At 38.0% G+C, this 13,745-nt stretch overlaps 1 protein-coding gene across 1 annotated transcript in view; it reads right to left on the bottom strand.

The window, feature by feature from the left end:
* Positions 1-13,745, bottom strand: part of TMEM135 (transmembrane protein 135) — a 159,444-nt gene that overhangs the window by 122,239 nt on the left and 23,460 nt on the right. Inside the window, exon 4 of the mRNA XM_039718506.1 lies at positions 1,932-1,965. Coding sequence (XP_039574440.1) covers positions 1,932-1,965 — 34 coding nt within the window. The remainder of the gene's footprint in view (positions 1-1,931; positions 1,966-13,745) is intronic.

A 13,745-nucleotide genomic window follows, 5' to 3' on the forward strand; every position in this document is an offset into this window, starting at 1 on the left:
ATGCAAGAAATGCAAGCTAATTTCACAATCTACCTGCCATCACTAATGACTAAAATGTGACAGCTTTCAAAATGGGACATGCTGCAATCTAAACCTAACAGACAAACGTTTTAAAGGCTTAGTAACTTTATAGGTGAATCTTATAAAAGCATATAAAGTTCTAAGCCAAAGATAAGCAACACAAATAGGGAAACATTTACTGTGATTACAGGGCTTGCTAACAAGGTACCACATGATCACAAGTTTACAGAGCAAACCCTGGCAGCCCTGGCTTCACCAAAGATTTGTGACTAAAATAAGCCACTGTGCTGAAGAGAATATCCGTGCGGAATGGTATCCACAAAATGTAACTGCACAGCTTGCCTTTTCCCTTACAACTCTGTCCAACACCAGGTGACCTGTGTGGCACCTCCTCAGAGCCATGAACACAATGACAGCTTTCTCAGAATCTTGATACTCAGAGGTGACGCTATTTAAGCACGCCTATTGCCCCCTTCTCTTGGAAAGTCTATTCCAAAGGAGTGACAGTATGTTCAACTAAATACCACCATCCTTATAACCTCTCTTCCCTGAATGAGGAGTTTCTACACAGTGCCCTTCTGAATTCAAGGAAAACTTCCAAGGTTCAGATTTCCTTGCAGGAGTCAAACCTTGTTGCCATGCATTACTGGGACTCTGAACAGCTAGTTAATTGAATTCCAAAAGAAGAACTTGTCATCTTTTCAAATTAGGTTAAAAAACTTCATAAAGAAAAGGAATCCTAAAGGACAGAGTATAAGTCATACAAATCAGGAAGTTATAAAAGTTACAATGGTACTTCAACAATAATAAAGTGAAGAGAAAAAATAAATTTATTCTCTTCTGAAGTCTATAAGTTCCTCACGAGTCTGTCTGTAAAGACAGAGTCTATGAATACAGAACAACCCAAGAAACAATTTCTGCCTAAAAGAAATTGTTAAGCACCAGACTTCAAGAGAGAACTATATAATGGGTTTGGTAATTGCATAAAGGGACTTTCCAGGATATCTACCTGCTAACACATGTCATGATATCAGCTCCTTCCAAAAGCTCTGCCCCCACAAAATACTCAGAATTACAAGTCATCAACAATGACTGTACAAGGACGGAAGAGAACCTATTAATTTTATCACCCTAATCTGTACTATGATACATTGCCTTTGTCTCACCCCTTTTAGTCATTAATCTTATCATCACCATCAGAGTTTGACTCATGCACAGCTCTACTGAGGCCCAAGCAAACTCTCTCAGTAGTCTGAACACAATTCTCGTTTTCTTTTTTGTAGTTTCTGTGACCATTTATGCAACTCAAACTGTACAAAAACTACATAATTCCTTTGGCAAAGTAAGATCTTTCCTAAAGGACTATGATCAAGTGACAGAAGCATTTTATATTTATAAAAAGTTAATGCACAAAGCATCATTTAGATAAATGTTATTTATTTGAAGGAGAGTAAAAGAAATATGACTCAAGATTTAAGTTGATACAATCATGTGGTATAACTGTTTGCATGCACAACTGACCCAAGTTGTAAAATTATTAATTGCAAAACTGAAGTATATGGTGTTGGATTTCTCATCTGCAAAATAATAATCATTTAAGTACCAAATGCTATTCTATCATGGAAAAGAAATGCAAAATTACCATCTTCTTGGGGCTACAATACACAAAACTTTGAGCATAGTACAATGAACCACATTTCAGCCTCTGCTTTACAGCTACTTCTGAAAGACCTCTGATCACAATTTGCTCTTAAGGGAGTTTTAGTTATCTAATTATACATATTTCTTAAAGAAAAATCCTGCAACAATTTTAAAAATGCAATGAATCTCAGCATCTATCAACTTTAAAGAAAACCTTTCCCATGGATCTCACATGTTTTTATTCTTTATTGAAATAAAGGACTACTTACTTGATTAGCCATGTATATTGTGAGAAGACCTCTCCTATAAACAGAAAAGATAAAATAAGAGGATGAAACAAATATTTTTTTCAAACTGAAGAAAAACACTTTACTCATTAAGAATATTTTATTAAAAAAGAGGTTTTTAAAAACAGATTATTGATGGAGAATGAATCATTAGCACCTTATAGAAAAATAACTGCAAACATAAAAATAGCACCTTGATAGCACAGTATCCAAAGCAGTTAGGAATTACAGGAACCAAGTTATATTATATATAGCAACTGGCTACTCCACATGAGTCCTGAAGCTCTCAGAAGGGGCAAGGCACCTTGAATTACACACAGCACTTATCACAACTTAAGTCTACACATAAGCCAGTAACATAAGCATGCAAACATTGACCTAAGCCTAAGTTAAATTGTGAATTTGCAGCAAAATGCTCCAGTGTTAACTTCTGTTTTGTAATTGGTGCTATGCAACTCCAGGCACCTTAGCCCTTCTGCCTACAATATCAGGAAATGTTTTCTACTGAGACTGATGCACAAATCTTGGCTCAAGCCAGTTGAAAGTCATGGTGCCAACAGTCCCCTGAAACAGCGGCCACCATCTTCTCTTCTAACCTTTATCTACTTTTTCTTCCACTCCAAATTTTTAATCTGTCTGTGTCTCAGCCCACAGCTCACACTGCTCTTTAGGAAAAGTAATAAACTTGGGCTCAAGCTCTCACATTTTTGTTGATCTATTGCAGCATAAAATGAAAACTGAACTTGACTACATAGATGTGAGCTACTCCAGCAACCGACTGCACTGTAGGGTTCAGATGAAATTAAAATTATTTTCTGTACCTGAGTTGCAAGCCACCATCACCCTTGAGAAAGTAGAAGACATTATCACTACAGGTTTGCTTTGCCCTCAATTATTCCTCCTCTTCTGCAAAGACTACATTAGAAACTGCAGCCAAAGGTTGGAACACTCAGTTTCAGTATTTCCTACTGGACTGGTGTTCTTATCTTCTTGAGTTTACCATCAGCCTTGTAGTACTTGGGATTTTTCTCATTGACACCACCAGTCATACACAAAGCACCAGAATTTTTTTGTGTAGGCATTACACGTTCAACTATTAAAATTTCTCAATATGGAAGTCAGTTTATAACCTGAATCCATACTTTTCTTCATGTCACTTAGGATTTTTTTTTAATATCACTACTACAGAAGGTAATACAAAACAGAAGGTTTAACCCAGGCTTGCATGTTTCATTTAAAATTTCATGACATTTTAAATTTCTAAGCATTCATAGAGTGCTTAAGAGAGCCATGTGTTAACAGAACATATCCTGCTATCAATTCAGTTGAAGAAGTGAACAAAAGCACAGATAGCAGGAAATAAATCTGTATCACACAGTTCCCAAACTTGATTCATCCAAAGAGTTTATTCAGTATTTATTAACCCCCATGTTTACAAGTCCATAAGTTTGTCAAGTTACACATCCAGATCAAGGTTCTTCACAGGAGCCATCTAGGCTACAGGGATACATTCCACTTAAAAGTTTTACTGCTACCACATCACACTGAATTTGTGGAAAGCAGTAACACAGCATACTGACTTCCACAACTTGCTCTCTACTCACAGGGAAGATTCAAATTTGGCTTAAGTCCAAAACTTTAACCAGCCAAATCAGTTCATTTCATGGTTGGTTTTTGTTTTTTTTTAAAGCAGAGTCCGCTCTCTGCATACCTCTCTACCCAGTACCACCCTGTGCCAGATACTGGAAACAAGATTCTAGCATGGAAGCTAAGGAAAAAAAAAGCCTGAATCTAAAGATTTGGTGAGGATGAGGCATACAAGAAAAAAAAGAAGACAAAAGGTAGGAAACGGGGTCTCTGAGTATTTAAGCAAAATAGCTCCTACAACTTGCAATAAAGGATCAAAATACTGTATGACATTCTGAACAGGAAGGGGTAAAAATTCACCCGATGCAATAGATAAATTCAACTCTCGGGCTGGTCTGCAAACATTCAGCTAGTCTTTCCGTTCACTAGCTCAAGTGATAAAACTATACTGGTGCCTCAACCCTCCTGAGTAGCAAACTGCCAGATAATACACAGTTCTGTGTACTGTAAATCTTATTTAATTTGGTCTCAAGAAAAAATATTGGATATTTCATGTTTCTTAGCTTTTCTTTTTACTCCTGTAATAGCATTAAAAATTTATGATAAACATCCAAACACTCAGCCATTTGAAACACAGAGATGAACCTACCCATAACAGCTAACCTGGTAACTCAATCATTTTGAGTATTCTGGAAAATGTCAGAACATTCAAAATCATCCTCCAGTAACACACCTGTGAGAAGACTCAACCAGCAACTGAGCGACAGATGCAGCTTTCAGAGTACACTCTGTGTATTCACAGCTGTACATTCTACAGTGGGCACGAAGCAGGATGATCATTGTTATGTTCACATAACTTAGTGGATTCTCCCCTGCAACCTCTCTGTCATGCAGAGCTTTTCAGCCTCCCACTGAAATTAATTTAGTCTTTTTTAAAACACTAACAAAGTAAGCACTAAATGAGTTTTAGTTTCTATTGTAGTCCCTTTGGGGGAACATTGCAACTCACCAACCACAAAGACAAAGAAAGGAAAAGGGGCTAGAGAAGAGGAAGGAAAGAACTCAGAAGCTGCAGTGCAGCTGTAGCAAGGCCAATGTGAGAAGTAGGTGGCTGGGAGGAGACAAAATGTGCAGACAATAAATTTGTGCAAGGAAGTAACTTCCGGAACTGAAAACACAGCAAGTTGTTAGGTGACGTCATCTCCAATTGCCTGCAACAAGCCCGGCTGTGAGGCCCAGGATAACTCCAAGCAGAAAGAGTTTTCTTTCTCCAAATTAACTCTGTGACTGTTTTAAAAATAAATAGCCCCATGTTTCCATGGAAAAGGGAAAAAAAGGGGAGGGGGAAAGGGCATTCTTCCTGGCCCTGTGCAAATGTGATCCAACAAGCCTAACCCAAACCTGAACTCTGCTGTTAAAAAGCAGTTGGAAGTTCAGAAAATGTTGCACTATTTTGTAGCAATGACAGCTGACAGAAAACAGGACAGAAAGATGGAGGTAGGCCAAGTAAAAGGGTCACTGGTACAACCCAAGGACTGTATTAAAACTGCAGCTGGTAAATAGGGGGAGAATATAATTGGGAAATTATATTAAGAGAGCAGGAAATTATTAAACAATAAAAATAATTAGTCAGCCATGTCTAACCACATGCTTTGGGGAGGTTTAAAGATACTAATAAACAGCTTACATTGCACTGCTAAAGTCCATGACCCAGTGCTGAATGCTAGTCTTGGCAACACCAACACTAGCAGGTGGCTACAGCAGTGACAGTCTGGCAAGGTCACCACGGAAAAGCCTGACCAGACACACACAAATCCCTACTGCCTGCTCTTCCTCCATGGTTTCTGTCTTAGGCCATTTTCTCCAAAGCCTGCTTTCATTAATATCTTCATTGTGGCTTCCCACTGACTCCCAGTCATCGCCTCAATTGACAGACTCTCCCATAGCCAGCTCTGTTTCTAATGACACCTGTGATCTTTAACTCAGGAGGGAAAAACATGAGCTAGGGGTAACCTTAAATTCATGGACAGTAGACCAAGGTCCATCCTACCAGTTTCTTGTATTAAAGAACCAAAAAAATACTTTGCTGAAAAAATGTTAACAAGACAGGTCTCCTTCACCTGAAAAAGGAGGCTTGCATGAAAGTAATAATGTTTTAATTGCTCTTAAATTCAAATCTCAAAGAGAAGGAGTGTTTAGTATACTTTGCACTTAGTTTCTTCTCCTTTTTCTTCCCAATTCACACTTTTAAACAAATTTTCTAACATGGTTGATAGAGAACTGAGTAAGCAAGGTCTCAGAGTTTAGTTATCCAACACAAGTCACATTATCTACAGTTGAATAATTCCAATCTTGCAGACTCCACATTTAATGGTTAAATTACAAAAGACCACAGGCTTCTAGAAGATAATTCTCTTGTTCATTTAAACCTTCCTCAAAGAAAAGTTTAACTAGATAAAATTTGCTTTTTGGACAACTTAGGAACATTCAGATGAAATTATAACAGCACTAGCTCTTAAACTATGGCCTATAAACCTCAACAGAGAACCACATATTTTTGTTATTGCACCGCCCAGAGGAAAGAGTCTAAAATAACTGCTAAAAACCCCAAAAAGCTACAGGATAAAAATAACAAGGAAACCTAGCAATGTACTGGGCTGTATTACCAGAAGTTTAGGTAGGAGGTCAAGGGAAATGATTAATCCCATTTACTTGGCACTCACTACACCTCAGAGCCCTGTGCCTGGTTGTGGCCCCCAGTACAAGCAGGCACTGATCAGTGGCATGGAGGACCATCAGAATGGCTGGGCAGACTCCCACCTGCCCCAAGGAAACAGCATTTTCTCCAGCAAGTCATGAGAGCACTGGAACAGGGACTCAGAAGTCTGCAAGGCCAACCAGACAAATCCCCAGGCAAGCAGGACTGAATTCAGTGCCAGCCCTGCTCCAAGCAGGAAGCTGCACTAGCTGAATTCCCAAGGCTTACCTGAACAATTCTATTACTCTACAGAAAAAGGTGGAAAGCAACTTCAAAATATCGTCAATAATTATTTTCACAGATTATAAAACCAGAAGAGATTACAGTGATAAACAATCTGTCTTCCTAACGAATACAAAACAGGAACTCTTCTTTAATGAATCAGCCATGTACTTAAAAAGATCAAATTTGTCTTTTAAGTATTTCCAATCACCACAATCACTGATACATTATTTTATGGGTACTTATCTTTACAGTTTGCACCCTAAGAAATGAATTAGTCTGGTCTCTGAAAACATTTACATCTTTACCTCCCCTGTAACACTACCCCCTCCAACCAAGTCCCACTCAATACCATTTCTTAAACAAGAACTGAACTCCTTCAGTTTTTCCATGATGTTCCCTAAGTTTTTAATCATACTTAAAGCTCTTTGCTAAAACCGTCCCAGTTTTTCAAAATTCATCTTTAGGACATCAAATGAAAATACAGGAAATACAAACCAGATTAAAGTTCTCCTATCTTTTGTTTAAACACAAGTATTTTAAAGTCAAAGAAATCATTGGGTGCTGCTCTCAGACTTTGCATTCGCCTGTGAGCAAGGTAATTATATCTTTTTGTAAGTGCTGTAAATTCTGGAAAACTTATTTGACTGAGGCCAAAGTCTAATTTCCCTTACACGTGAGTAAAAAATTCTACTTGTGCCAATAGAAGCAGCAACTGTCCAAATCTGCATGCCAACATATTGTTTGTGGAACACTTTGCTGAAGAATGTTTCCTTGCTCAGCTTGATGGGTTATAAAATTCAAAAAATAACTCTATTTTCACAAGCAGAATAAGCTTTTACTTCATATAATAGTAAATCATAAAAAATACCAATCTTTAAATACCACCAAGATTGTTTTTTCCTACAAAATTCATTGCCAGTTCTCTCTCATGTATGGTTTTCCTTCAATGTATTTATGGTTTCCCTTAAATACAGAGTTGTTGCTAAGCTAAAAAAAAAAAAGCAAAACACAACAGCATCATCTGCACACACAAAAAAACCCCAACCAATCTTGCCTGAAGGTGGGATGAATCCTTAGAAAGTACTTACACTCGTGGAAATTTTACCATAAATTAATTATTGCAACCACAGAAGCCCTCAAAGAAAATTTCCAACAGAAAGCAAACACCTTCTCTTTCTCTAAAAAGCCACAGAAGAGAGGCAGGACCTGTCATTTTTAAACAATATCTTTCTCAATATTTATTCTTCCTTCTGAATATTTTCTTTCTTTCATACATTTTGCCTTGCCCTGCCTACCTTTTCTGTCTAATAGCAGCACTCCAGTTCCCAGAATTTCCTCATGAAAAACTGTTTTTGGTGATACGAAGTTTAAAGAATTGTTTTCTCTATTGCCTTGTTTCAGTTTAACCACAAACCTTTCTGAGCAGACATCCTGAAATCTAAACATTCACTGCAATTAATTAAACTTATTTGAACTACTATAACTCCTCTTTTTTACCAGTATTGTGGTTCTTATGATCGCTTTTTTTTTTGTCTTGCTCAAAACTAAAGGGGAAATAAGTTAGCAAGTCAGAAATAACAGGAAATAGCTACAGCAAGATGAATACCACTGTGTACAGAATTAACACAAAATGACTGAACAGGCATCTCCTTCAGTGAGCACAGCCCTAAGTGTGAGCTAAAAGAGGGAGCTCCTAAATTCACTCCCAGGGCAAGGGACACACCAGGGCAGGTACACCCAGGCCCCATCCCTACGACAGCCCCCATAACCCAACACAGCAGCAGCCAACAGCACAGGGGGATAGGAGCCTAAAGATGGATATAGCACCTTGTTAAAAATCTTCATGCATGCAGTTAAGAGAACAGGTTCTCTGATTAAACATGTAATTGATGGATTATGTTTCTCCACATATGCAATAAATTTAAACAGCTGGTGGGACAAACACCAGAAAATAAAAATATCCAACTCACTGCTAAGACCACAGCAGTTTTAGCTTTGCTATAAAGCTTTCTAACTTCATCCCCAGTCCAAAACTTCAAATTCCTGATATCTGCTTATCTGCTTTGCCAAAAGTGCTTCATGTTGACAAATCAAGAAGACTTGACTCAAGAAGAAGCAGGTACTAGAATCAAACTCACCTTTCCTTGTGACCTACATAACGAAATCAGAACTCTACATGACTTCCGCAACCATTTTTTCCATAAATTCATTACATTAATTTCCTACAAAATCAAATCTGAATTTTATATGAATGTCACTGTTCACTGAATCTGCTGCATATTCTGACACTTATCACTGTATTTTAACTATTTTTTCATTATTATTCTTTAAAAGTCTAAGAAATGACAAGTAAAACTACTTTTATAAGAATTTCTGAATTCAAAGGCAAATAAAGGAAAAATAAAGATCCAAAAAGAGTTAACTCTGGCTTTAATTTCTGAACATAAACTAAGAAGCTAACATAATAGTTTGTAATGGCTCCCCAGACAGGACTCATGGTCTGCAAAAACAGGAAGAATTCCTCCCATCAGCTTCAATCCCTCCCCCCGCCCGTAAAACATTACTTTATAACCTGCAGAATTAAGTCAAATACACAAATCACAGGTTTCCCTGAAATGAAAGAAGTTAAAATGAAGAGGTAAGAGGTAGGGTTTTCTCTGCTCTACAGCAGCTTGACACCACAAGCGAACCCAGCATAGATGTGGAGTTGTGATTGCATCCCTGTAATAACACAAGCACTGCAGATTATGTTTAGGGTATCGTTAATCTCTCACACCCACCAATTTCCTACTGACAGCCAGAGGTCAGCAGCAAAGTCCTGGTGCAAAAGTTCACTTAAAATCAGCAGGAACAGACAAGCTTTCAAAATAATGCTGAAAATTATGAAAACAGACTTAAGCAGTGAGTTTTCAAAAAAGAACATGGTAACTTTTTGGTTTAGTAAAGACCAGTAGGTAAGTCCTTAGCACAAAAATCATGTTCAGAACTTCATCTCAAAAATATACAGTTTAAGGACTCAAGACCCACTTTTTTTTAAAGTAATTTCCTTCAATATTTTGGGTTGTTTAAAGTAGGAAATGGACACTTTGCAAGCTGGAGAAACTGAAATTGCTCAAAACTGTAAATCAGTAATTCTTGCTTGGAGCACATTACATGTTAAGCAAAATGGTTTTATGCAAATACTCAGAATTTGTTGTTCATAAAAGGAAACAAAATAAACTCAACATGTTCTATGATTTGAATACATGCCAAAGAAAGGGTATGAGAAAACTGGAACGGGAGAGAAGCCAAAAATAAAATATATCTACAGTAATACATTCCAGCTAAATTAGTACCAATAATTCTTACAGAGTTTCCAGAAAGTGCAACACAAGATAATATCTATAGTTCAATTTTTTTAAACTCCTTTATGCTCTATTTTGTACAGATTTTCTTTCACATTCCCTCCCTCTTCCTTCTCTCTGAGTTTCTCTATGGTATCTACAGAGCAAAAACAAACGCTGACCTACAGAGGGGAAAAAACCTCTTAATTAAAGTGTGATTTAACCTCACAAGATTCTGTGAAGAGATAAAAAGATTCCAAAAAGCTTATTAGTATTAGAGAATGACTGACTGGGAGATAACAGAAGAAAAACAAATTAATCAAACCTCAAGAAAAGAAATGAAGGATTTCGGGATTTTTTAAATTATTCACATTCTTGGTACAGAAGGTCTATCTAGTGTTAAGTAAGGCCCCAAACAACAATTTCTTTGGACTGTTGATAGTAACACTGAACTGTTTTTAATCAGCTCAGTCAATCACAAAGAAAACACTCAGTTCTTTCTGGGCATGGGCTGTTTGGCCACTCCGTCTGGAAGGTATGAGCATAGGACACAAAAGCAAACACTTTTTAACAAAACTGCTTTGGACACTCTCAGCAGCAGCAGGTCATTGTTTAATGCAGTCTGTTGGCAATCACTACCACTCTAAAGTAAAATAGGACACTATGGACAGAATAGTTAATAAAAATTAGGAAGAGCAGGACAGGGCATGGAAAAAATTCAGAGTTGAAAATATGTCCAGTATTCACTGGCCTTGGACATATACTCAGTGTATTTTAAGAGTGAGAAGGCAGGAAGGAGAAACAATTTGTCATATAAGGTCACTCCTTCAGTTGACAGCTTGGGGCTGTCCCAATACCAGCTGAAATTTATGCAGTATCTGACCTATTCTTCTAAACCTCTACCCTCTAGCCCTTCTTAAGTTAAGAGCCCTTCAACCACACCCTACCTGCATATCCCAAAACTAGCTCACAGCACCTCAACAAGAAGCAGCTCCAGAGGCTTCCCAAGAAGCCCCTTGGAATGGTTGGCCTTCCCTTTCCAATTTCTAGTCTGTGCCAAGTTTGAGACAGTCCAGTCCACAAGTTTTTTGACAAGCTACTCAAATAATCAGTTATTTCATCTGTTTCAAAAGACTTAAGCAGCCTGATACTGTTTTTTCAAGTCTGTAAGACTAATACCTCTTGTAGTGTTTGCATGTTTAGAACTGATTTTCTCTTTAGAGTCATAATGTTATAATGTTACATTTGTGATAGGATTGTACTGTTTAGAAAGCACCTGAAACAATCTGTAAAAATAAGAAAGCTATTTGATTTGACAAATCAATCTAACTGCAACAAGTAACTATTGAAGCTTTTCACATGGTGTGACTAACTTCTAAATGCCCTTGTGTTCAGCAACAGCAGACTAGCACTTCCAAGGGAAGTAGTGCATGGAGTTAGACTTGTCAACATGTACAGTGACATTTGCTTTTTTCCCTCCCTTTAGACCCTCTAATGACAGCCTATTAAGTAATTTTAAAAACAGGCTTTAAATCCAGTTAGGAACTATTAATTTAATCACTCAGAAGACAGATGAAGAATGTGTCTATTAGGAATGTGCCTACATCCGTAATGGGGGTCCACCAAGGGGTCCCAAGGAACAGCAACATCAGAAACCAATGTGAACTTTCTCTAGAAAGGCAAGAAAACCACACTAAAAGTTTGACTGAGTGTCATTTCAACACATCCCTACTGACTGAGAAGCCAGTTTCTGGCAGAACATCAGTCCTGGATGATGAACTGTGCCAGATACTACAGACAGATGTTAATGAGACATTTCACCTACCAAAGAAAGAAATAAACTATTGCCAAGTCCAGTTTGAACCTACTATTTTCTGGCATTAAGCTCAAACATCCAAATTGCCAACAGTTGATACTGGAACATTTTTGCTAGTTCCTCAGTCCGTTGCTCAGAAGGAATGAATAACAGACACTGAAGAGCTTAAAAGGAAAAACATATCACTGAAGCAGCAAGATGGAGCCCATATAAATTCCTTCACATAGACCAAATTATGCTGCACTACCAGACAGTCCGTATTGCTTCAGTCTGTCACCACAGCTGGAGCATTCTGGATTGCGATAACAGGTACTGGCCCAAATTCATAAGACCTGTTTAATACCAGGCTTGCCTTTAATACCATGGACACTGTTTGTTCCTGCTTCTTAGACAAACTGTCTTTAGGAGAAGTTTTAAAACGGCATACACTCACTTTATCAAAAAAGATTCAATCTGGAACAGAGGTCATTAGATTACAAGAAACACTACAACACACAGCATTTTATTTCCTTATTGAAGGAAATAAAAACATGTCATTTTCTGTCCCAGGATGTGGAGCGGAGAGGGCAAGAAGGGGAAGTAAGATGTTTGACCTAAGAATAGTGCTGTAATTTTTGCCACAGAAAAGCTTTGCATAATTAAATATAGCAAATCACTACCATTCTAAGTCTTTACCTTCACACTTTTCCTGCTGCAGGAGCTTACAATGACCTTAGTTCCTTGGGAACAATGAGGCTCCAGAAAAGTCAGTTCTTTTATAGAGGGTTTATAGGTGTGGCTTGCATGGAAACAAATACTTAAGCAGCTCTCATCTATAGTATCTAACAACAATATCTTACAAGCAGACCTGAGGAACACAGCACCAAAAAGTTCCCTCCAAGACTTCCAGCCATTGCACTAGGGACATGCTAGGCATGGAAATTATCTTGCCAGGTAAATGTCAGCACTCAAGCCAGCTCACCTAAGCAGCATCTGAAGTTTATTCTATACTAGCAGAGTATTTATTATTCTCCCTCTGGGAGCTACATGTTACACACAAGCGTTCAGACACAGAAGATGTATTAAGTGTTTGCTTAAGCCAAGGAAGTCCAAATGAGTGTGTCCTGGATGCTAGTGCTGAGCCGGCAGGACAGAGCAATTAATCCACTGTTTGTGCCATTTGAACTAAAGTCAGACTCACAGAATAGTCCAACGTTCAGCAGCAGTCGGAATTTTAACATTTTATCTGTCAGCGTTTCAACAGGACTAAGTTTTACAAATTTTGTTGGGTTTTTTTATAGTTAATGATGAAAAACAAAGAATACAAAAATATACTACTATGCAGATGACTAAATCGTTTTTACCTAAGTTTTCAGCCTAAAAAGTGAACATTTCAGAAAGAGATTTGCCAAAAATGGTTCTTGAAATAATTTTTAAAAATCAAACTATAATCAAGTCTCAGTTACTCATGGAGCCATGCAGAAAGAGAGGAAGGTATCTGCACAGTCACCTGGGATCTATCAGAGCTTGCTACCTGACCTTAGCACTGCCCTTTGTTCACCCAGGCTGGCCTCACGTGCACTGATAGAGTAGGCCAGAGTTTAATGGGTGCTGCCTGAGGTATCTTTACTTTCATGAAGCAGCCACGTGGCTGAGCCTATGCAGGTAAATCCTTCTGAAACTCAAGATCTGGAGGCCGCTGAGCAATTGCAACCAAATAGTCCTGCATGATCCATCTCAGCCCTGACTCTAATAACACAGAGAAAATAAACCCAGTCTCCACAGACTCATCCAGATGCTGCAATGCATTCTGCAGTGTCTCCAGAATCAGGTATATATTTCACAAGGAATCTTCCAGTATTCTTCCCTGTCTTTGTTATCCTTTAAAATGAATTGTTAACTACAAATCTGTAGCTGCACTGCTGCTCTTCATCTTGTGCAAGATTTCAGTTGCCACACAAAAAAACTGAACCAAATTTTACAGCATTCAAATGTTGCAGCCTGAATGTTAAACTTGGTTGCTTAATACTTACGCAGAAACGGTACAGTTTTTCAGAATCCTGGATGGTTTATAACCTGGACTGACTGACTACACATGTATGGAACTG

The sequence above is a fragment of the Passer montanus genome, unplaced genomic scaffold (assembly GCF_014805655.1).
Source record: "Passer montanus isolate IOZ18808 unplaced genomic scaffold, ASM1480565v1 scaffold4, whole genome shotgun sequence".
NCBI classification, from domain to species: domain Eukaryota; kingdom Metazoa; phylum Chordata; class Aves; order Passeriformes; family Passeridae; genus Passer; species Passer montanus.